This window comes from Fusarium vanettenii (genome assembly GCF_000151355.1).
Source record: "Fusarium vanettenii 77-13-4 chromosome 2 genomic scaffold NECHAsca_26_chr2_2_0, whole genome shotgun sequence".
In the NCBI taxonomy this organism is placed as follows: domain Eukaryota; kingdom Fungi; phylum Ascomycota; class Sordariomycetes; order Hypocreales; family Nectriaceae; genus Fusarium; species Fusarium vanettenii.
The window spans coordinates 568018-591303 of NW_003315859.1; the positions used below are offsets into that span (position 1 = coordinate 568018).

Genomic DNA, 23286 nt, shown 5'->3' on the forward strand with positions numbered 1-23286 from the left:
CGTTTCGTTCTAAGAAATTCCAAAGGGATCTAATGTGGCTAGAGGAATGACATTAAGTAGCAACGAAGTATTCAATAGATCGACCTGCTTCTTCCAGATTACCTTTTTAATGTTCCATCGCACCGTTGAACTTCCTAGCCCCTTCGATATCCGGCAACCAGCTGTATTTTTCCTTGCAGAAAATCTCAACAGTAGGTCTATGCTTTGTCTCGTTTAGGGCCAAGTCATCCAGAGTGCCCGCCTTGATTACAACAACCCCTGGGATATTCTCGCTCACGATGTAAAGTGTAGTCCCGCATTCCAGGCAGAAGTGAAAATATCGATCTTTCCCCGACTCTCCCTTGTCTGTGTATGCCTTGGAAATGCCCGAAGTCGTGAAGTTGGCGGCCGGTACGAGAAGGTTGTGGGTGTAAACAGAGCTGGAGGAGCGCTTGCAACCGTTGCAATGGCAGAGTACCTGAAGACCAAGACACAGATTAGCAGAGAGAACATATAGCGACAGAAGGTTCACTCCTACACAGACAAGAGGATCGATGTTGAAAGCGTAGGTCAAGGTACCGCAGGCACATGAGCCAGTAGTCATTCCGTCGGCGCCTTTGAGGGTATTTTGTCGGTGGTGGGTTGTGATTACAAAAAGTAGCAAATCAAATAAGTCTTGAATTTTGGATGAAACTGAAAGTTTCGGTATCTGAGGACGTTCCCAACTTACGGGGCTCTTTTTTATTGCTTCAGATCAAGTTAGGAAGCTGCTTGAAAAGTCTCTTGCACAACCAAGGTCTTCATGTAAGATGTTCTCCTCGCATCCCACTTTACCTCCGATGACCTTTATCGGATAACTGAGCAAGTGACTAAGACTACCCCATCTTCTCTCGCCTCGCCTGTCATTGCTTATCCTATCATTGTGTAGGAATTGAGCTCCAGGCAACCGAACTGGGTCAATATTCCGCAACGGAGGGCATCGCTGGTTGCGTAGCCCTGATACCGCTCCGATCGGCACGAGATCTAGCAATATATCTAGGTTGGTCGAGTCGTAGAAGGGAGATAGTTCGAAGGCAAACGTTAGGTGAAAAACTTTGTATATTTAGGTTGCTGCCAGGCCTGAGTCCCGCTCCCCTGACTACATCAATACCTGGTGCATGAGCTTAAACTGGCAAGATACAACGACATTATTCGACAGTCATAGCGACACCAGGTTTATGCTAAACAATGCATGATTTAAAAACTAACTCCAATCACCACTAATTAGAAGCAAGCGGATACGTATAGAGTCCCTGATGTTGGAAATTTTTACTACCTAATACAACGCAACCCTAGACTTCGAATCATGCACGTCGGTTTCTGGATATCCCACACTGCATTAGTATTATGCAGTTATGAAGGCCTTGCTTCACAAATCCGTTCAAAAGAGGCCTCCAGGCTTAGGGGATAGCTGTTGCGGAAAAGTATTCAAGCATCCGGCAAAGAAATCACAAAATCGTTATAACAGAGCTGCAGAAGATAGCGATCCATAACGTATACGTAGGCGCAGCACAGCCGGCCAGTTATTGGGACCGAAAGCAGTGTCTGCTGATACGCCACATACAGGGCAGGCTGTCAACCACAAGCCTTGATGCTTTGTGATTCGCAGCCTGGTTTCAGCCCTGGCCCTCGCTGGCATCTCAAATGAGAGTAGTAGTGCTTGGCTACCGCCCACCTGACCGGAATTCCATGGCATTCTTAGTCTCGGCATGGCCACCTTTGCTGGCCTGTTCATTCCCCGTCTGCATGAGCTGCCTCATACGGGTCCCTGGAGGGCCAAGTTTCACCCCTCTGGGGTGTTGACTCGGTTCTGCCTCGACGAAGACCCCATACGTGAGGTGAACCACACAGAATACGAGCTCCCCGCTTGGATACAGAAATAAGCTTAATTTAGAATACAACGATGGCTTCGTAGGCCGTCTTCTGACCTCGGCTGAGACCCACACAGCCTCGTTCAATGATGATCCCATCGAAAGTGCAGGTCAGCCAACTAATAATACTCCTTCATGCGTTGGCAGTGTGGCAAATGGCAACATCCGAGTCACAGATGTCAGAAGTAGGTCGCCAATACAAGACCATTGGGCGTTCTGGTGTCGAAACTTGAAGAAGTTGGAAGACGAGCGCGTAGAATCCAGAATGTCGATGATTCGTCCCAACACATAGTAAGTGAGGTGACACTTGGCTCTTAACTCTCAGACTTGGATAGAAGAAAATGGAAGAGCCGGAGCTTGACTATAAGTATAGCGCTTTACTCTACTCTTCTTCCTTCACCATTCCTCTCCGGCATTTCACAACACATATTAGACCCCACCAACACAAAGATACCACACTCATCCTCTCGCACCGATCCAAGGTAAGCACTCGATTGTGCTCATTGAAATTTCGTAACTAACATCTGGCTGTTTCAAAAAGACGCAAACATGGACAGCAACCGTGAAGCAGAGGCGCAAAGGGCTCAGTACTATTACCACATGCGACAGCGGCAACGGGCTCAGCAGCAGCAAGCTCAGCAGAGGCAAGCTCAACAGCAGAATCCTCAGCTGATTGTGTGCCTGAAATTCTCTCCTGAGGGCATGCGCCGTCTTGGATGGTAGTAGATCTTGGTTGGACCTCAGAGGCCCGTCACACTCTGCCTCGCACTTGTCTAGTTAGATGAATTGATCACTTTTGCCACGGTCCCTTACTTAACCACGTCTCTAAACCCTTAAGCATCATGGTGATACGTGCAGGAGGGCGAGCCAGGAGCATAGCCAATGCCACCAGAGGAATTGCAACTGCCCAGTAAACCCAGAACTGCGAACCACTAGGACCATAAGAGCCATCGATGCTAAATAGGCCAGCAACAAAGGTCAGCGGGAGGAAGAAGAAAGCGAGTGCAGTTAGGCGGCCGACGTTGGCCGCTTCGGCCAAGGCGCGGCGATTCTCCAGCAGAGTCATCCCCGTCGTCACCACGGGTATGATGCTCTCGAGACGGTTTGCGTGATCTGTGATTTCCGTCGCCAGGGCCGCGTAGTCTTCTTTGAGTGCTGCCCAGGCAGCACCGGCGGCGTGTCTGCAGGGTGCGCTACCTCCCGATCCGCGCCTGCACGGGAAGTACGAGGAGCTGTTGCAGCCTACGTCATCCATACCGGGTGCAGGACGGTCCAAAAACCGGGCGACCTGTCGCATCTTGCGCGTAGAGGCCATTACACGCCGGCGCCACGTCTGTAGGGCACGGAGCCGTGCATCCAGGGCATCGAGCTTATCTGTCCAGTCCATCGGCCCTGCGACAAGACGTGTCGATGAAACACGACCGTCACTACCACGCCATTCGTATTCTTTGAGGCTAAAGTCTATGAGCGTGATGTAGTTCACCCACTCAGCTGCCACGATTCGGAGTGGCAAGTATGCGAGTGCCTGCAACGAAGGCGGCGCAGATGCCTCTAACATGGCTAGGGCTGGTGTAGAGGCAGACATCCAATAGTAGACGAGCTCGTCAAGCATACCTCGGCGATCACTCTGTGCCTTGTAATTTTTATTGGTGCTATTGTTGTTCAGCTGGAGAGTAACTCCGGAGTCATGTGGTGTGGTCTTGTCCCGAAAGTCCTCGCAACCACCCAAAAATGGGGTCATGCTGAAGTCCTTGGGTAGCCGTGAGTGCAAGTGTGAGCGCATCGGTGCATAGTCGGTCCAATCCTGGAAGGGCGGATCCACGAGCATGATACCTAGGTCACAGTTTAGCAGGATAGACATGGGATTAAGCTGTAAAGTCACAGCTTATCATGGGTACTGAGCTTACCCAAGAACTTCCCATCCGCCCTCACTGTCACCGTGACCACGCACGCGTGCTGTGCTAACCCTACGCGCTTCTCTTTGATGGGAGATAGGACAAAAAGCTTCCGCTGGTGATTGCAGGTGCGCACTAGCTGCGCCATGTCCAAGTCGAGACCATGAGTCACCACAGTGCGGTGGTAGTACAGAGGCAGAAAGTTGAGAGAGCGCTCCCGTGATGGTAACGTGCAGGCTTGAGGATCCTGCGCTCTCAAGTTGTGCCATGCCTGGCGGATATATGATGCAAAGAACATCGGGTCCAGGTCGAGGGAGCTTCCAAGGATTTCCATCTCCTCAGGTGATATATCTTCCAAGATGAGAATTTGGCCAAGCGTGGGGGAGGCGGAACCGGGAGCACCAGCCGTTTGAATCTCTGAGGGGAGGTCTGCGGATTGAATCCAACGGCATGTTGGCGACTTGTTGTAAGCCACAAAGTCCAACGACACTATTCGGGAATGTCCCCTTTGCGTGCGTGGCTGCGATAAAAAGTCGTACAGATTTGTGAGGCAGGGGCTGCGCTCCATCTGCATCTTGACCTTTTGTCTATACATCATAGTGTAGTTTCCACGGGTTGTATTCAGACTTGGGCCTGATAGAACAGTTGAGTGTTTGTGTAGGCGCCTTCTGATGATGATGTTTGGCCAGACAAAATCCTGCTGTGAAGCTGTTGGAGAGGCAAGGTCCCATGCTGGTGCCCCTCATACTTGCTAAAGTGAGCCTCGCAGGGGTCGGCGTAGCCTGGTGTTTGCTAGAGAGGCAAAGAAGCCAGCCCTGAGCCTAAGAAAGACAGCTTTTACAGGCCATCAACATGCCAACAAACGCCCGCATGCATCTGAAAGTGGGGATATGCTGAGCCACACCACAGGGCTGTTTTCCAATGTCTTTGATTACAAGAGTTGCCGAACTGGGTCTATCCAATCAACCCCAGTTTCTTTGCGTTAGGTTGAAAATCAGCCGCCCTGCCTCAACTGTGCCCTTCTTGGCATGCACTGCCCGCCGCGGGGTCACTGGGATGACGGAGGTGTTGGGTTCTAGTTCTCTGATTTCCCATTGTTATGGAGAGGGACGGGACACTCCCGCACGATCCCGAATCACCATATCTGTCTTCAACAATTTAAGCACCCGCTGTTGACAACAGAGCAGGCATAATTCATTGCCGTACCCTTAGGCGACAAATTGCGCGACTCCTGACTCATGATCCTCCGAAGCCTCGTCAAAAAGTGACACCCGTAGCTCCTCCTAGGACACTCGGGGGAACCCACGCACAAAAATGAGTGGTACAATATCCGCCTTGGACAACGACGGCCGGTCCAGGGAGGGGTTCATCACCGTAACGGCACGAGATGGCATGCCCCTCAGATTTTACCGAACTCAAGAGCACGACAAGGGTAATGCCGCAATAAAATCCTTCATCCGGGACGAATTCGCCGGGGATCAGGATGAATGGGATGCACTGAGAAGATATGCAGTCGAAGTCATTGAGGATGGCTTACGTGATCTGGGCATCCGAGCACGAGTGACAAGCAGAGTCAAGTCTCTCCAATCTTTAGAGAAGAAGCTGCACGAGAGGAACCTCCAGAAGCCATACTCTGACAGGGACAGCATCTTGGCCGACCAAATCGACTTCGTCGGCATTCGTATCATCTTGTTCTACCCCAATCAGAAGTCTGAGGTCATTCAGATGCTTGGGAGACTCTTCGAGTATCGTTCTACGCGCTCGTTTCGTCGAGACTGGAAGCCTAAAAAGTGGCAAGTCAACGACAAAGTGCATGGGGAATATTCAGCAGATCACATCTGGTTGCGCATCCAAGATACCGAACCTCCTACGGAGGCACCAATGCCCGGGAAATACATCAACCAACCTTTCGAAGTTCAGCTCCGCTCACTACTGATGGATGTCTGGTCATCGATGAGCCATGATCTACAGTACAAATCATACCAAGGGACTCTCTCCGCCACGGAGCACAGTCTACTCGATATGCTGAAAGGTTCTACGGAAAAGGGCGATGCTGAGATCGGCTTACTTGGGCAACCTGAGAAACCGAAGCTCCATGGGGCTGGCGACAAAACACTGCCCGTGCCAAGAGCATTTGACGAAATCCTCGAACAACACCTGCTGCGAGACAAGTCTCGTGAAGAGCACCATGATGAAGTCGAGTTGCTCATCACAGCGCTCAAAGAGGCTGCTGTAACCGCTCCCCCAAAGGTCGGAGAATGCCTTGTCGAGTGTGCGGAGCAGCTTACGGCACTCCGTTCCCAACATCTTGACCGCCTCGAGTTGGACAAAAAGCCCCTCAGTCTCAATGAAGTACACAAGATACTCACAGACCACATACCGCAACACGTCATTTCCGAAGTGCCCATGGGGAACATGGAGCTCTTGCTATTGATGCTACAGCGCATGAACGCCAGCACTCCGGACAAACTAAGAGGCTTTCTGTTGAACCGGAATGTCAGAGGTCGTATTGACGAGGATTTGAAGTCGTGGAGCCGACATGACAAGCTGCTACCTCCAACAATATCCCTCTACATATTGAAGAGGATTCTGGAAGAGTTGGTTCGTGAAGACATGATCACGATAAAAGACGAGTCGCGACGTTTCTATTATGGGGACAACCTGATTTCAGCGGCAGAAAACGCTTGGCTTCATTCCAATTCGTTCGATCCTGCGGACAGTTTGCTCAGTCACTCCCTCTCACAAACCCTGATATGGGTCTACCACGCTGTTGACCGAGGTTCAAACTGTACGCTCCAGCCTTGGCAGATTGAAAAGTGCGCAAGAGTCTGGGCCGCGTTTGTGTGTGTTAGGAAGAATCGACCAGCACTTTCGGGGATTAGGAGACCATTCCCTTCACCTCTGGATATTGTGTATAGAAGTACTTCCCATGGTTGTCACTGTCGAGGTGGTAAGTTTTGTTCCATCTGTGGGTTCATAGACCTTGTCGCAGAGCTGTCGTACCTGGGTTTAATGCCAAGCCCACAAGAGCTTGCAGACAAGCAGGCTTGTTCTTCTTCTCTGCATTCTCAAGTCCAGCGCCATGAACACCTTTTGGATGCACAAGTCAGCAGCAGTAGCCTGGTTATTCCGCCTCGAAATCAGTGCCTCTTCAAATTCATACGACAGCTGCAATCGATCGATCCAGAGTCGTGGAATAGAGGGATTGGCAAGTTCTTTTCAAAGCAGGAGGGACGTCTAGCTGAGCTTTTATGGGGCGATGAGGTCGACGGCCATGTCTCTTCTCCGGTGCGTATTTCAGCCTGGCTTGCTGAAATTGGTGAAGATGGTCTTCTCCAGGAGTACCTTGACCCCGAGTGGGATCCGACTGCCACAACAACAAGTGGACTATCCAAGATGGGGAAACTGGTGCATTTGGCCATAACCCTTGGCAATGAGGAGATGAAGAAGATTACTTTATCTATCGTGTACACCGTCTCCAACGAGCCAGGAGGGAGTGAATGTGAAAGTGGCAGCTCGATTGTAGAGCGCATCGCGTTCTGGCTTGCTGATATCGGGGAACATGACCTTCTTCAGGAGTACCTCAACCCGGCATGCGACTTGGCAAGAACGGCGCGTGGTTTTGTCATGATGCGGAAGCTATCCGAGCTGGCTACCAAGTATGGTAATGAAGATGTGAAGGAGTTTACCAGTTCGATGAGAATCCCCAGTTTGAAGCAGTCTAGGGCGGCTCCAAAAGACAAGAGCATAGATGGTCAATAGGATAGTTATCTGAGAGTATGTGGCGTTTTAACTTTGTCTACAAGCCTCACCAAGCTTGACTTTGGCTCATGGAATGTGGCTGGAGAACTCTATACCGGGCCGGCTTCTGTTGGTAATCACTTGTTGACTGGAAGATCCGATATCGGTTTGTTACATAATAGATCTATCTCGGGACTTCTTTTAAAGGGGGAGATCTCCATACCCCGCACGTGGAGGTGTCATTTGTGAGCCTGCTGTTGGGCCTTTCCTTTGGAGGGTATTCCGACACAGTACGGTCGCACCTCCAAAGGCATAGTCTCCTGAAAATTGTCTTGATGTTGCAGACCTCTCATCGCTATACCTTTGGAGGCTGGAAATCTCCATAAATCTGCAGCTGTTCATATTGCTTGGCCACTAAAGGAAGTTGTAGCCGGAAGGCGTGCAATCAAGACACAGCTCAGTCTTGGCATTTGCAACATAAATACTCCCTTGCTTGCATCCTGTCCGACGTTGACATCATCAACCTTTCAACCTTTGTCTCCCTGACTATTCATCTGTCAAACCCCTTGTCCAGCTTTCATTAATCTATCAATTGCTCTCATGATGCTAGCCGTTCACCCTTTTGATCCCCTCAGCCCTGAGGAAATCTCCAAGGTGAGCCTCGTCCCAGTCAAAAACCCCATATGATAACTTACTCGTGAGTGGTTGCTCCATATAGGCTGCTGACATTGTTCGACCTCACTTTGCGGGGCAAGAGATCAACTTCCGCGTCATTACCCTACGCGAGCCCCCCAAGGCTGAAATGATACCCTTCCTGGATCAAGAACATCATGGCCATTCTCCAGGTCAGCCTCCTACACGATGTGCCCGTGTCGAAGTGGTGTTGGAAAACAAGAGCGGAAACCACCAGCTCTTCGAGTTGGTCGTTGACCTCGACAACAACCGCGTCAGTGCGAAGCAGCATCATCCCGGGAAGCATTCCTATATCGACGCCGAGTATATGGGCAAGGTTGAGAAAGCTTGTCTGGCAAACGAGGAGGTCCAAAAAGAGATTCGCAGTCTTCAACTTCCTGAGGGTGCTACCGTGGTGGTGGAGCCATGGGCCTATGCCACTGATGGCAGGAACGACATGACCCAGCGCATTACCATGGTATGAGTTGGCGTACATCTGAATTAATGCACACAAGACTAACCATCTCTTAGTGCTGGTTCTATCTCCGCCTCGTGGAAAACCCTGATGCCAACTACTATGCATACCCTCTCGACTTGTGTGCTGAGGTCTCGGAGCAACTCAAGGTCACCAAAGTGTATCGACTACCAATTACTCCCAACGAACGAATCCACAACGAGTCCCGTCCTTTTGATCGAAGGAGAATTCACCCTCAGTCTGCCAGCGAATATCACCCTGATTTGCGACCCAGCCCCCGCACCACCACCAAGCCTTATCAGGTGGTGCAGCCTGATGGCCCCTCCTTTGAGATCCGTGGAAATCAACTTACTTGGGAGAAGTGGCATCTCCGAGTTGGTTTCAACTACCGCGAAGGTTTAACGCTCCACGATATCCGCTACGATGGACGTAGTCTTTTCTACCGGCTGTCTTTGGCCGAAATGTTTGTCCCATACGGTGACCCTAGGTCTCCTTACCCTCGCAAGGCCGCATTTGATCTCGGAAATGACGGCGCTGGCCTCAATGCCAACAACCTAAAGCTCGGATGCGACTGTCTCGGTACCATCAAGTACTTCGATGGTTATCACAACACAAGCGAGGGTACGCCTACCAAGTTGCCCAACGTCATCTGCTGCCATGAGCAGGATGATGGTATTCTGTGGAAACACACCAACTTTAGAACTGGCAACGCCGTCGTCACGCGTTCCCGCATCCTAGTGCTGCAAACCATCATCACAGTTAGCAACTACGAGTACATCTTTGCTTTCCACTTCTGTCAGGATACTTCCATCTTCTACGAGGTTCGAGCGACTGGAATTCTATCCACCGCGCCCACAGACGTTGGGTTTAAGGAGAACACCCCTTATGGCACAGTTGTTGCGCCAGGAGTGCTAGCCCCCTATCATCAGCACCTCTTCAGCTTGCGCATAGACCCAGCCATTGATGGACACTCCAACTCACTTTCTATTGAAGAGTCCAAGGCCTTGCCATATGGAGATTCCCCTGTGCATAACCCTTTTGGTGTCGGTTACGTGACAGAACAGAAGATCGTTGAGCGAGAGGGTGGCTTCGATCTCGACCATACCAAGGCCCGAACCTTCAAGTTCATCAATGAGAACAAGGTCAACCCTATCACAAACACTCCAGTCGGCTTCAAGCTTTTGCCAGCTTATAGCCAGATGCTGCTATCTCACCCCGACTCATTCCACGCCAAGCGTTCTGAGTTTGGCAAGCATGCCGTCTGGATCACTCGCTACGAAGACGACGACCATTTCCCTTCTGGTAAACATACGATGCAGTCGCCGGGCGGCGATGGGATCGCCTCCAAGATCCTCAAACGCAATACGGAGGGGACGGCTCATTCTGTGAGGAATAGCGACATTGTCATCTGGCACACCTTTGGCTCGACTCACAACCCGCGTATTGAAGACTGGCCGGTCATGCCAAGCGAGAAGATGATGGTTGGGCTCAAGCCAGTCAATTTCTTCTCAGGTAACCCTAGTATAGACGTTGCCGTCTCAACACAGGAGAAGAACAAGAGTGTCCTGTACACCGGGGATGAACAAACCCAAGGTGTCTGCTGTAGATCCAAGATTTAATCAGCTACTAGACACGGATTGGAGACACTTTAGAATTTAAAGACCTGAGGCTATAATCTCGCTTTGCTTCCTGGTCGGCGATGACAGTCACGGGTCAAGAAAGTGGTATCAATGGTAGAAACTGGTCATTCTGCCCCTCCATCAGGCCTTAGAGGAAGGTTATCCAACCTGTTGGGTGATTTTCCAACAGTCAAGCACAGGCTCCATCAGCATAGATCCAAGTGACTCCTACATGTTCCGAGTTGCCAGTATCTGGAAGGTTGTCACAATCAATAGTATTTACCTCCTTATTTTGCCAACTCGGATCTTATGTATAGCTTTGGCCAATAGCCGTCAAGTGTCACATATGGTGACGCCAAATCAGAGGACGCAAGTGGTAGTGGCTGAGCAGCAACCATGATCTGCAAGGCATCCCACCTCAGTAATCACTGCGTGGCTGTGCAAGGTGTTTTGGTACGAAGGCAGCAACCACCAAGATCCATCACAACTTGTTACGACGCGATTATCTTCTTTCACGAATGTAAAGTGTCAACTCGCTTTCGCTTTTCCCCTCTAAATTTGTTTCAATTTCTTCCCTTCTCTTGGTGGCCGAAATCAGGCTCTAGCTACCCATCGCCATGTCTACAGACCTCGTCCTCAGCCGAGGTTGCCGCCACAACGATTGGTGGTCTATGCCCCAGACCTCTGTTGAATTCTGCAGAAGCTGTGGATTCTCCCTCATCTATGCTGCCAGCCGCCCGTCTAAAGATGTCTACGCTGAAGTTCAGGTCCAACCTCGTCCGCAAGACACGTTCGATCCGGCGCGGATCACACCACCTGGTGCCCGCAGCTACCAGTACCAGCCTCTTGACCTCACTAATGGGCGCCAGATTCGTGTTCTTGTGCTCAAGGCAGGAAAGCTTGAAGATCCTCTCCAGTGTGAACTGGAACATGTCAACCTACAGCAGGGGCCCATCTACGAGGCACTTTCTTACACCTGGGCCGACGATAAAGGCGATGACTCAATCAGCAGAGCGATACAATGCGGCAGTGAAAGCCAGTCCATTGGTATCACCAACAACTGCGAGCTGGCTCTCTTGCGCCTCCGCAAACACGATGTGGATCGCCGACTCTGGGTTGACGCCGTGTGCATTGATCAATCCAACATACTGGAGCGGAACCACCAAGTCAAGAATATGATTGCCATTTTCCGAAGCGCAATTCGTGTTGTGGTCTTCTTGGGTGAAGGAAATCCTATCCTTGACCGACTGGTAGACTACATGAGCAATGACACTGGCGGCCAGTTACCACAGGTCACGGACTTTATTTCTTTGTTTCGAAGCCGGTGGTTTCATCGAGTCTGGGTGCTGCAGGAGGTTGCCGTGGCCAAGAGCATCTTGGTCATGTATGGAATGAAGCAGATGAGCTGGGTGGACCTTATTAAGCATGGAAACCTCTTCTTACGACTGATGGCCGCTCGCAATCTCTCGTTGGTGCTACCTCCAGTCATTTCTTACGGCCTACGACAGACGGAGGCCGGAGACCGCCGATTGGAAGGAGTATGTTCCCCCTGGAACTCGCCACTGTTGACCAAAGCTGACCAATTCTAGCGTTCGGATCTCTTGTCGTTATTGCAGGTGTCTCGGAATTGTGCCTGCAAGGATGCTCGAGACAAAGTGTATTCCATCTTGGGACTCCTTCAAGAGGAGTCAGTGCTATCACTACAGGCGGATTACTCACCTTCAACCACACCTGGCTGGATATTTCTGCAAGCCGCTGCCTGGCACGTCGATACTACCAAGACTTTGGAAATTCTCTCGCAAGTGGACGGGACCTCGGCATTATACATGCCATCCTGGGTTCCGGACTGGACGAGGAAATCCCCCACCGCTTTACCAGCACAGTTCAAAAAGCTGCGGGAGTTCTCTGCCCCTCGGATAGCGGTTCCGGACGGCCAAACCATACGTTCAACTGCCAGGCTAGGTTACCCCCTGGAGTCTATTCTCGAAGTGACTGGATGGCGGTATGGTACCGTCTGGACAGACAGAAAGATCTTTGGCCAAGCTCTGGTTCCCTCAGGCGGCACCAACGGATCTATCTACAACCAAACATCGGACCTGTATGCTCAATCGTCTTCAACAATGGGCAATATTCACTGGCTTCTTAATCCGTCCCAGAATCCCGGAACTCAACACTGCGACGAAAGGGTAGATTTCTGGAGTCGGATCCTTTCATTGTACCATGGTGCCACTCCTTCTGGTGATTTCAATCCCAGTGACACGACCTTCCCGGCAGATATCCCACCAGCGTTTGGCGGATTCTGCTTGAACTGTTTTCAGATGGACCAGATGCACTGGCAAAGAATCAAGGCGGCCACAAAGCTGAATATCGCACAGACAGCGGAGCAGGCGACCAATCAGGTTATGAAAAACTGGACAACATCCAGCTGGATTACCGAGCAGGAAATTAGTCCCATTATCAAGAGTACGGTCGAACAGGTCATCCAGCGGGCGACTAAGGAGGCTATTGAGAGGCAGATCAAACAGGTCACTATCTTGCATGAAAGGATGGGCATCATTTGGTCTATCAATGAGCCCATCGAGCAGGCTACCGAGCAGGCCATGAATATTGTCCGCCAGGCTGCACCCCGCTGGGCTATCGAGCAGGCTAGTAACCAGCATATTCACGCTATCCATGAGGCCGTCAATCGGACTATCAAACTGGCCAACAAAAAGGTAACATGCCGCTGCATGTCTCAATCACCATCTCCAGGGCACTTTGACAAGGATGAGCTTGAGCAATTCATCACCAGCATGAGTCAGTATGGCATGAGCCGTAGAATATTCGGCACGGATCACTCGCTCGGGCTCGGTCCTATGGAACTTGAAGATTGGGATGAAGTATGGACCCTGGAAGGAGCTACAGTTCCATTTATACTCCGCCCTGTTGGCGACCACTACAAACTCGTCGGCGCATGCTACATTCACGGAGCAAGTAAGACTACTTATCGCTGCTCTGTTTGCTCTTACGAGACTGTCCGGGACCAAATTACGCTGCACGAAACCACGCAACCAGCGACGGGAGCAATTATATCTGAAGGATTTCCCATAGGGCCCGATGGTGTTTTCCAGTCAGCCGTCCTAGACCCGTTATCAGGGGCATTCGAGGAGAGAAGAGAACTGCCTTTTGCATCAACCCTCTCAGGCTCTCTAGCAAAGATTAAAATCCAGTGACACTAGTCTAGAGCGTTGCCAACTACATCAAGTATGCACCGAGTCAGTGCTAACATAAAGCTTCGGGCAAATTGTATGCTTTCCAAACGTCATCTTTTTTACTCCAGGACCTGACTCATTACTTTCGCTGTGCCTTGACACGTCAATGATCGATTGACGTGTCAAGCGAGTGTGTTGTAACTACCAAGTAGCGCCCTTGGCAAGCAAATATGCGAACCATTGGACTCTCCCCGAGCGGGTCATGCAAAAAGAGCCAGTTTCGGCTTGTGAAGAGGTAACATGACAGCTAAACCCCAGCGATTGACCTGTCAGAGGCTGAGCGAACCCCGCAAGCACTGGGCGGTGAGGCTCTCCGGCGGAGTTTTCGGGCAGCCAAGCAGTCCTGATACCTCGGCTTTTTACCTTGATCTGTGTACCCTGTTCATATGAGTCATCTTTAAAACTATCAATCACATTGGGCTCTGATTTGGCTCCGAAATAGGTACCATAACCTTGCTATTTCACTTGCAGTTACCAACATCTTTGGCGCCTCTATCTTGTGCGTATTCATTCTCAACTCTGTCTTTTGTCTCTCATTAATTCGCTTCTGAACATTTTTTTTGTCTTGTCTTCACACAAGACAATTATCATTATCACCAACCCCAACTAAATGAATCTTCCTGGAAGCCTCGTTCACCGCCATATGCTCCAAATCGTCGAGTCCGCCACCACATACGTCCCGGTTCCTTGGATCAGAGAACAACTTCTCCGACGAAAAGGTCTCCAGCTTCACCAGGTAGCTGGAATCTTCCACCATCAATCTATCCTCAACTCCTTCGCCATCGCCGAGACTCTCGTGGAGCAAGACCGATTCGATGAGGCAGAGGAAATCCTGCAAATCATCATTCGGGGCCTACGAGCCGTCAAACAGCTAGAATCGGTGCACGACAAAGCAATAGAGCTTCTTGGCTCTATCTACAAGACATGGTACCACCGACTGTTTCTGGACGACGATGTTTTGCTTCCCGACAATGTTGATGTCGAAGCAACAAAAATACTGGAATCGTTTATTTCTCTCCACCTCGACCTCTCAGATATGCCATCAGCGTCATGTCTGGACAATCTTGGCAGGGTTCTGGCTTGGGCGGGCCTGGACAAGGATGCCGAACAAGCCATGACCTTCAAGATGCTGCTTCTCAGAATGAAGAGCGAAAGCGGGACTCGAGAGTCATTCGGATGCTGCGATATCTGCGACCAGAACATACCCTTGGAAGTGGCGTACTTCTGCCGCATGTGCGAGAGCATGAATGTGTGCCAACGCTGCTACGAGGCGAACCTTGGAAATGCGGCCTGCAACTTGGCCAGTTGCTTTCCTCATCTCATCAAAGTGGCGCCTGAACCAACCACCGAAAACATTGCCGGGCAGATACAAGCCTGGCTTCCCCCTGTCTTGGATACTATCCGTTCTTGGAACTTGGAAACAGGAACCGAGAAGGAAATGATGTCTCCAAAGCGACTCTTCTCGCCCGACGACTTGCAGACAGCAGTACGGTTGTGCGACGATGTCGATGCGGACGACCGTGATTTCATCAGTCTGCTTTCGGTTCTTCACGCGGTCTTGATGCAGAGCGTCCAGACTGATGAGTTCAAGACGCTCTTCCAGGCTCAGGAAGGTCCGAATGTGCTGTCCACCATCGGCTTGCTAGCCATGGTTAGCAACACGAGATCTGGACTTACTCTGAAGTATCAGGATGCATTTTGCGGCGATGGTAAGTCGTGGCCCTGCTTCTACGCCCATGTCGGGAGTTCATGTTAGTTCAATGCTGATGCATATCCCGCAGGCTTTGACGAGTGGGATGTTCCCAGTCTACTCCCCGCAGAAGCCGAAAATCTCGACTTGGAAGATAGCGAGATGGCAGACGAATACGGGCAGGCTCTCGCTCAAGTGGCTTCCCGTGTGATTCGGCTGGCACGCCCGAGAGACAGGGGATCGCTCAAGCCATCCAAGGAGATCCAACACGGTAACTCGGTCGCCGAGAAAGGAAACGCCCTACAAAAGAAGCGTGTTGTTCCGCAAGAACTGTACGGCACTTTGGACCTCCACTCAAATCCCAATGCGATCCGTCTCGTGGAACTGCTTCCTGGGACGGGCAAGGATCCTATTCGGTGCAATTTGCGCATCGAGTCCCGAACCGATGAACAACTCTCGTACCAGGCGCTGTCATACGTCTGGGGCAATCCAAAACCAGAGGAGCTGGTCAACATCGAAATCGGTGGTCAGCCGGCACCCGTCACGCCCAACCTTTACTCTGCGCTCTCATATCTACGTCTCGCGTCGGCCTCAAGGCTCCTCTGGATTGACGCTCTAGGCATCAACCAAGCAAATACCGAGGAGCGGAATTTGCAGGTCGCCAAGATGGCCACGATCTACCAGAGAGCATCTGCTGTTCTGATATTTCTCGGCGAGGAGGAGAGCAGCAAGAAACGCAGCGAGAATCTATCCTATGCGGACTTGTTTACATTCCTCAACAGAGAGGTGGACATTTATGGCATCCACGAAGATGATGATTGCGACAAAAAGGAACAAGAACAGCAACGGTTCAGACGGGCGCTCCAGGAGACGGGCGTTCGGAAGGTTTCCTTGCTCCGGACCTTCTATCATCTTTGTTCCAGAGAGTGGTGGAATCGTCTATGGATCTTGCAGGAGTACGCCATCGCTTCGACAGATCCCATCTTCATGCTCGGAACCTGGCAAACAAGTGGAAGTGCTCTGCTGAGAGACATGGACATGCTCGCAAACGAGCATCGGAGAGCGTTCAGACAGGAAGAAACAAGGATCCTGTTGTACAACTCTACGCCTTACTATCCCATGACGCAGGCGTCGGGTGTGCTCAATTGCCGTCCAGCCAGGACTGACGGATTTGAGTACAAGTCTTGGTTGTATCCGCTACTCATCTCGACCCATTCTTGGTGCATGGACCGTCGAGATATCATTTATGGACGCCACGCTCTGATGCATCCTGTGTTACAACAACTCCTTCGGCCGGACTACAGCCTCACCACAGAGGAGCTTTACGAAAAGGTGGCTATTTGGCTTCTCATGTTTGAGAGAGGTATCAGCATGTTTTGGGACTTCCCGGTGCGTCTGTCGCCAGACCTACCGTCGTGGGTTCCCGACTTCTCCAAGCCACGGCAAATGTCCGACGTGGACATGAAGTGGGAAGTCTACGAAGAGAAACTCTGTTTCGATCCCTATCCGACCATCTACAATGGGGAAATGGCCCTCTACGGTCGTCCTATCGACACTATCAGGGAGGTTTTCCGGTTACGCCCACAATCAGAAGACTTCAGGGCCGATCTTGTTCGAAGGCTATGGTTCTTGGACCTTGGTCTATCAACTCTCGGCACTCGCTATCCGCTGTGGCAGAGACACTCCTTGTCCGCCAAGCTCCCCGGGCTGTACACTGAGCAGCCTTTACACGCATGGTGTACGAGTGCGGAGTCCAGCCGGGACACCAGCTCCTCGACATTCCTCCTCGACAATGTAACCATGAAAATGTTGGAAGAGGTCATCCACAGTATTGTCAGCCCTGTGAAGGAAAAGGTGGACAGAGAGAAGGCCATTGCAGACTGTATGGCGCCCATCATGGGAAAGACAGGCAAGACACCACCCGCCTTTGAGAGGGCTCGTGAAAGCCTCAAACGGCTCTCTCTGAAGCTGGGATCCATCAAGGGGTTTCTTTTGAACACGGATACTACTCGTCCTGACTTTCTCGGGGCGACATTCTTCGACTTTGACCGGTTAGCCGACAGCCTGCAGTGTCTACGCACGCCATCGTTGGACGAGCCGACTGGCATCAATGCCCCTCAGCGCAGGTTTGTCAATGCCATACTGAAGAGAGTACGAGGAGGCACACAGAGTGGTAGTATCATGTACCGCGATGGGAAGATGAAGGGCAACCAAAGCAATGACCCGGTCACTCCCTTCCCGGGACTTCCTCTGCCCAACTATGGGGCCATTCAAAGCTGGGTTGAGAATGACACTGCATTCACGGAAGAAGTGGAGCTCATTTCTACCTTACTCCTTCAAATTGCACAAAGGGTCAAGGAGAATGACTCCGACGTCTTTCAAGACACATTCAATGAGTTGGAACAAGTCACGATACTGGATTTCCTTGAGGACAAGAAGCTGAAGGAATGGGTCGTCACCTTTAACAAACTCCGGCAACAGTACTCGAGTCGTTCCAGCATTCGGAGGAGTGTGGTTCGCTCTGAAGGAGCCCGGTTGTTTGAAGATCGGGCATTTTTCATCACAAATTCAGGCTTGGTCGGCGTGTCAGGGAATGGCACTGAGGGTGTTGCCGTCGGCGATGAGGTCATCATGTTGGACGCTGCACCCATGCCCATGGTTCTTCGAGGTGGCAAGGGCAGTGGCAAAGCACAACACGAGATTGTGGGATACGCGCATGTGCGGGGACTGGAGCCATCGAGGGTTCTGGATCTGCCTGAGCAGTGGTGGCCAGAGCTGCGGTTATTCAAGATTGTGTAGACATTACGACTGAGTGCAGAGCTGAAAGCTCTTCAAGCTAGTGGGCACCTGCAGAATCAAGGTGCTGCATGTTACAAAGAAGACAAGAGCCAAGAATTTCGCAAGACAAGCCCTGGGTTAACACAGTAGTGAATGCTATGTAGAAACCGTAAATCTAACTCCTATCATCTGCTTCACCACAGCTTGGGCGTAACCGTAACTCGGTCTTCTAGCTCAGTCAACTCATCAAGGGCCGAGCTTTACCTATAATGAAGAACAGATTGTAGCCATAACCCAAAATCATACCATGAAATTAAAAGAGCTTAATAGGTTCAAACGAAACTGTCATGTAAAACACCCCGTGCGGTGACCACTGCCACTGTTGTTCAGTTAATTGGGGGCGCGTGATTTTGACCACCTTTATTTCGATGCTCCCCGACAGCTATTTGGCGCTTTCTGTCTACCTCGCCAGTCTAACGAAACTGATCCGCGAGAAATCTAACAGCCTTGACACGAAATCAGCGGTCAAGAAAACGGCGTTATCCTTTGGGCAGTTCAAGAGCTTGTGGGGCTATCCCAGCCAAATGTTGGCAAATGAAACTAACAACTGTTAAGGGATACTTAATTTGTGGCGGATTTTCTGCATGACTGCTTGTCTTCCTCATCTCATACGAACTACCTCCCTGTACTCACTGGTTAGGGTTAGATCTCCCCGCTCATTGCTACCTTGTTTCCACATTCCATCGTCGAGATGGCAAGTTCCCACTCTGAATTCTTCTTTCAACTTATTCTTTACAAGACCTGCGGTAGGCAACATGGCAAGCGCTTCGAATGACGCGAGCAGATTCAAAGGTCCAGTCGGCCCCCTACGCCATCGCTGCCCGCAATGCACAGCGACAGGCCCTGAACTCCTCCGATGCAGTGCCTGTCGTGGGGTCCGATACTGTAGCCGCGAACACCAGGCTGCCGACCGTTCTCAGCACAAATCTGCCTGTAACAAGATAAAGAAAGCACGTGTTAATGTTTCCAGAGAAGAAGACCTGGTCCGTAACGGCACAGGCTTCTTGGAGCCTGCCAACGCCTTTGAGACGCATGTCGGTCGCTTCTATGGCCTCATGAACACCCGCGATTACATGAGCCATCGATTATTTTTGGCCAATCGTCTATGTGAGCTTAGCACGCTTGACGGTGTTCACGAAGCCCTTGAACATATGCGGGATATGCTGAGACTGAACCGGAGCGATAACATAGGACTGCGAGATCTTGTGCCGGCCATGATGCTGCGACTGGATCTCGATCAGGAGTGCTATGATTTTGTCAAGTGGTGGGCGACGTGTGATTCACATGAGGATTACGATTGGGAAGACATGACTCTACCTCATCTCGATATTCACGGGGCCGATGTCTTCGAGTATCCGGATTTCTTAGAGCGGCATCCGGCATTGAACCACATTATCGCCATCCTACTACTGAAATTAAAGCTGCTCGTTGATATTCGCAACCTCAAGATGACGCGAAAGATCCTTGCATTGCGCCGCGTTCCACACGACCTCTGGCAGTCAATCGAGCTATCGGTGATCCGGAGCCCGCTCTCGCTCAAGCTCCAAAGGGACTCCCCTGAAGCGCTCATCCAGACAGAGGCGAATCTCCTGTTCCAGACTCGCCAGCGAGGCTATATTCTCCCCGAAGCCAACTACAGTTTCATGTACTACTTCTTCGACCCGGACGAAGCACTCTGTGCCAGACCAGAGGGATACTCCAGGGGCAGTTGGGAAGAAATGGCCCTTGCGATGCAGTACTCATACGCCGCATGGTGGGAGACGGAAGGCATCATGGACCTGTTGAACGAAGCACGAGCGTGTGCGGCGCGATCCTCTGGGCGCGATGTTGAGACCATGGTGGCCCGAAGTTCGGACAGCCGGGAGGCGGAAGAGTTGTTAGCGGATCTGAACGTGAAACAGATTTGGCATCACCTTGATGAGGCATTCAAGAACGCCTCGTATCTGGGTCCCTGGTCTGAGCGGCCGTCTGAGCGGCATATACGTCAGAGGGAGGAAGTTTGGGCGCGATATATGCCAGAGAACATAACCTTTATCGCTGGATGAGCGGGTGGACGGTGGTGATAGAGATTAGGCAGCGTTTTCTTGATTGGATAAGGGGGTTGAGACGATAAATTGCACTCTTTGTTCTGCTCTGTCTCCTTCATTTATCACTAGTCCAAAGATTTTTCCTGGGGCAGCTTCTCCTTAGGTAAGTTAATAGTATTTGTGAACGCCAACGAATTTGGAAGTCAAGATGCCGCCAACAGTCCCATCCTTGGACGAGGGGGGTGGAATGTTCCTAGCATGTTGCAGTTATACTACCCCCCGACCTGACTTTTCTTGTTAGGGGAAGAGGAGCCTACGCTGTTAGTAGGAAAGCTCAGATTCGTTCAAGTATGCTGGTTGATCCCATTTGGAGTCCATAAATTAGAAGTCTCCATCCTCATCAGATGCTGGATCTGCTGGAGTTAGGCTCAGAAGACAATAGATGCTGTCAGGCCACAGCCTTTCCATTTTCCCTGACACATCGCCCAGAGTACCCAGGTCAATAACCTCCTTCCATTCATTTCCCAAAGTCCACTCATGTGCATCATTCTTTGGTCGTTTCAATTCGCTTATAAGCGTTTCATTTTGTTCAGCGCGTTGAAGGACGCAACTACTGCGGTCATCGTCAAAAATGATTTTGAGATGGAATGGAGAACTATCGGGGCTCTCATATGTCACAAGAGCCAATTTCTTTTCTCCAGGTGCCCAAGGACCGAAATATATCGTTGATTCATCGACGCTTGAGAAAATCGCATGTGGGTGTAGTTCCCTAGGGTGATACCCAGCCTCGGTCAATTCTTTCGCCACGAATAGGGTATATTGGCGCCGGTTTCTCTCCATTTCGGTCGAGGGGTTTCTGGAAAGATATAACTGTCTCGTTGTCGCTCCAACAAGCGCGGTAGGGAGCATAAAGACGGGCATGCTGCAGGGGTCTCACACAAGGATATCGTCATCCTCGCCAGCGTCACCTGCCGGGTATAGCGGTATAGACATGACTAACTCGGTCCTAGATTTTCTTGTGGCATTGAAAAAGGCATATTGAGCACCATTTTGGACCGTCAAGACAGGAATCTGGATCTGAACCCCAAGATTTGTCACCGTGTAATGAGACTTGCGCCCAGCCTTTACAGGCACGATCTCGCCGCCCCCAGAAAAGTCCAAGGGAGAGGTAGCAAAAACCCCCCCATGGGTCGGTCCCCTGGCGAAGCCCCAAGAGAAGATGGTGTGGTCATAAGTCCGACTGATAATTTCCTCCTGTAGCCGAATAAACGCACGCTTGCCCCCTTCGCCATACAGAAGAGGCATGTTGATACTAAAGATACCGAGCAAGGAGTATGCCATGTCCTCGGAGCGCGTAGTCTCACGCTCAGCGGCCCAGGACATCTTCTCAGACACGCTGATGCTATCCATATCCACCTCATGCCGGAGGGCAGCGACAGATATGTTGGTAATGTTTGAGAGCTTTTGAGACAAGTCATCATCGGGACCTGGCCTCTTTCGAATGACAGGTGGCTCGAAGCCTTTGGGTTGCGTCTTCTTGGCGTACTTCTGCCCAATGCTTATCCACGAAGAGTCAAAGAACTTGATGCATCCAGGTGCCAAGAGTTCCTGCAGAGTCCATCCCCGCTTAAACTAGCGGCTCTCACTGAAAGCATCGTCATCGCTAACCGGATGGACGTCGCTGAGGTAGGCGTAACAGATGGCGGAGTCACCATACCACTTGTACATGGAGTTGATGGCTTCGGATAGCTCAGCGCTGCTGGCCTTGTCGATGCAAAATGTGTCGACCCACACATATGTAAGATCGTCCTGGAGGGCTTGCCTGCAACAGCCTACTGTCTTTTCGAGCCTGGGGTCGTCCCGGGAGAGAGTTGGGAACTCTTGAAAGGTGACTTCATTCTCAATCCATGTGTGCGAGAGGATCGCATAAGGGGGAATGTCATTATCGTAGAATTGTTCCAATTGGAAGGTTTTAGCATTGAGTAGCCTCATGGCTAACACGGGGCTGGTAACTTGTCATAACAAGGTGTCATCTTGGTGGAGAAAAGTCGCTACAAACCGGAGTTGACAAGATAGCCAAATTTCAAGACCGTGCCCAGAAGTCACGTGCTTTGTTGTCTCTTTTCTCAATATCACGAGATCGCTCTCAAGCTTCGTACAGTTGCATTATTCTTGAGCCGGGCTGCTGTCTTGGCTTCCCGTGACGGATTTGGCGATAAGGACGTCAATTTGGTCGTTTCAGACGATGACTTGTTCAAGGGCACTTGGCGAAGCCCCAAATTGTACTCCATGAAGGATTGTCTTCGACCAACTCCGCCATGCATGCCCGATTGATCAGGGCCGCGAAGAATGTGACTTGAAATACCTCCCAGTTACTACCAGAGGCCTCAAATACTTAGAGATAGTCATTTTACCTTATTAATCTCGAAGAGGGACATAAGACCTTCATCTTATTGCCGTTTGCTTCATCAGCCAGTTCTTAATTGAACTCTACCCTATATATTTATCTTATCAATCAATGTGGCTTTCGCCCACTGAGCCACATTTAAAGCACAGGCTTAGTACAGCGCGAAAAGAACGCGACACGACGTCGCGTCGCGGTCTTGGACTGGGCTTATCTCGCGACGCAGCCAATGTAACGCGTCTGAATGAGCTAACAAACCTTAATGTGACCCCAACCTCACTTAAATGATGCAGTGTACATTGTACTTACACTCCAAAGAAACCGCTGCAAAAGTCGAGTCAATAAGGAGTTGAAAAGATAAAAATGCCACGAGAGAGAAAAGCGCTGAACAATATGTTGGGCATGTCATTTCTTGGCAACTCAGAAAGGGATTATTATTTCCTTCCCAAAGCGTCCAAGACTGAAGTAAGTGTCATTCTCAAAGCTAGGGACTTGTCGCTGCACGCCAGCCTTCGCAGTATGCCGTTTGACGTCAGTTGCACTCAACGAATGTCACCTTTGCTTAGGTATACTATTGACACGAAACGTCTGCTTCGCGTCTTATTTACAAGGCCCAGCCCGTAACTTTCCTTGTCGTTTTCTGTCCCATATCTTGTGACTGTTTACTGCTCTCCTTTTCCTCAACCCTACGTTAGGCTGCTGGCACAAAACGCATCGCATTCCCGTCGCGGCGTTTTGTCTAGTATAACTCTCCCACCCTTTGGGCCGTCACCCGGCAACGCACC

At 50.8% G+C, this 23286-nt stretch overlaps 8 protein-coding genes across 8 annotated transcripts; 5 read left to right on the forward strand and 3 right to left on the reverse strand.

Annotated features, from left to right (window-relative positions):
* Positions 1-106: 106 nt before the first annotated feature.
* NECHADRAFT_34508 (uncharacterized protein) lies at positions 107-583 on the reverse strand (the record flags this gene model as incomplete). The annotated part of the gene is made up of 1 exon (XM_003044069.1): positions 107-583. One exon carries the CDS (start codon positions 581-583, stop codon positions 107-109), a length of 477 nt encoding a protein of 158 aa, XP_003044115.1.
* A 2168-nt stretch (positions 584-2751) lies between these two features.
* Positions 2752-4118, reverse strand: NECHADRAFT_26045 (uncharacterized protein; the record flags this gene model as incomplete). Its single annotated transcript, XM_003044070.1, has 3 exons — positions 2752-3070; positions 3170-3722; positions 3797-4118. Coding segments are annotated over 3 exons (1194 nt in total), but the record flags the coding sequence as incomplete, so codon positions are not given.
* A 980-nt stretch (positions 4119-5098) lies between these two features.
* Positions 5099-7546, forward strand: NECHADRAFT_77117 (uncharacterized protein; the record flags this gene model as incomplete). Its single annotated transcript, XM_003043960.1, has 3 exons — positions 5099-6627; positions 6703-6734; positions 6765-7546. The coding sequence occupies 3 exons, from the start codon at positions 5099-5101 to the stop codon at positions 7544-7546; spliced, it is 2343 nt and encodes a 780-aa protein (XP_003044006.1).
* Positions 7547-8125: 579 nt separating this feature from the next.
* Positions 8126-10291, forward strand: NECHADRAFT_34648 (uncharacterized protein; the record flags this gene model as incomplete). Its single annotated transcript, XM_003043961.1, has 3 exons — positions 8126-8179; positions 8244-8675; positions 8729-10291. The coding sequence occupies 3 exons, from the start codon at positions 8126-8128 to the stop codon at positions 10289-10291; spliced, it is 2049 nt and encodes a 682-aa protein (XP_003044007.1).
* Positions 10292-10908: 617 nt separating this feature from the next.
* Positions 10909-13503, forward strand: NECHADRAFT_77119 (uncharacterized protein; the record flags this gene model as incomplete). Its single annotated transcript, XM_003043962.1, has 2 exons — positions 10909-11829; positions 11881-13503. 2 exons carry the CDS (start codon positions 10909-10911, stop codon positions 13501-13503), a joined length of 2544 nt encoding a protein of 847 aa, XP_003044008.1.
* A 649-nt stretch (positions 13504-14152) lies between these two features.
* Positions 14153-18031, forward strand: NECHADRAFT_77120 (uncharacterized protein; the record flags this gene model as incomplete). Its single annotated transcript, XM_003043963.1, has 2 exons — positions 14153-15251; positions 15324-18031. 2 exons carry the CDS (start codon positions 14153-14155, stop codon positions 18029-18031), a joined length of 3807 nt encoding a protein of 1268 aa, XP_003044009.1.
* A 794-nt stretch (positions 18032-18825) lies between these two features.
* On the forward strand, positions 18826-20115 carry NECHADRAFT_77121 (uncharacterized protein; the record flags this gene model as incomplete). The annotated part of the gene is made up of 1 exon (XM_003043964.1): positions 18826-20115. One exon carries the CDS (start codon positions 18826-18828, stop codon positions 20113-20115), a length of 1290 nt encoding a protein of 429 aa, XP_003044010.1.
* Positions 20116-20888: 773 nt separating this feature from the next.
* On the reverse strand, positions 20889-22089 carry NECHADRAFT_91508 (uncharacterized protein; the record flags this gene model as incomplete). The annotated part of the gene is made up of 4 exons (XM_003044071.1): positions 20889-21092; positions 21154-21589; positions 21644-21729; positions 21766-22089. 4 exons carry the CDS (start codon positions 22087-22089, stop codon positions 20889-20891), a joined length of 1050 nt encoding a protein of 349 aa, XP_003044117.1.
* Positions 22090-23286: the final 1197 nt, after the last annotated feature.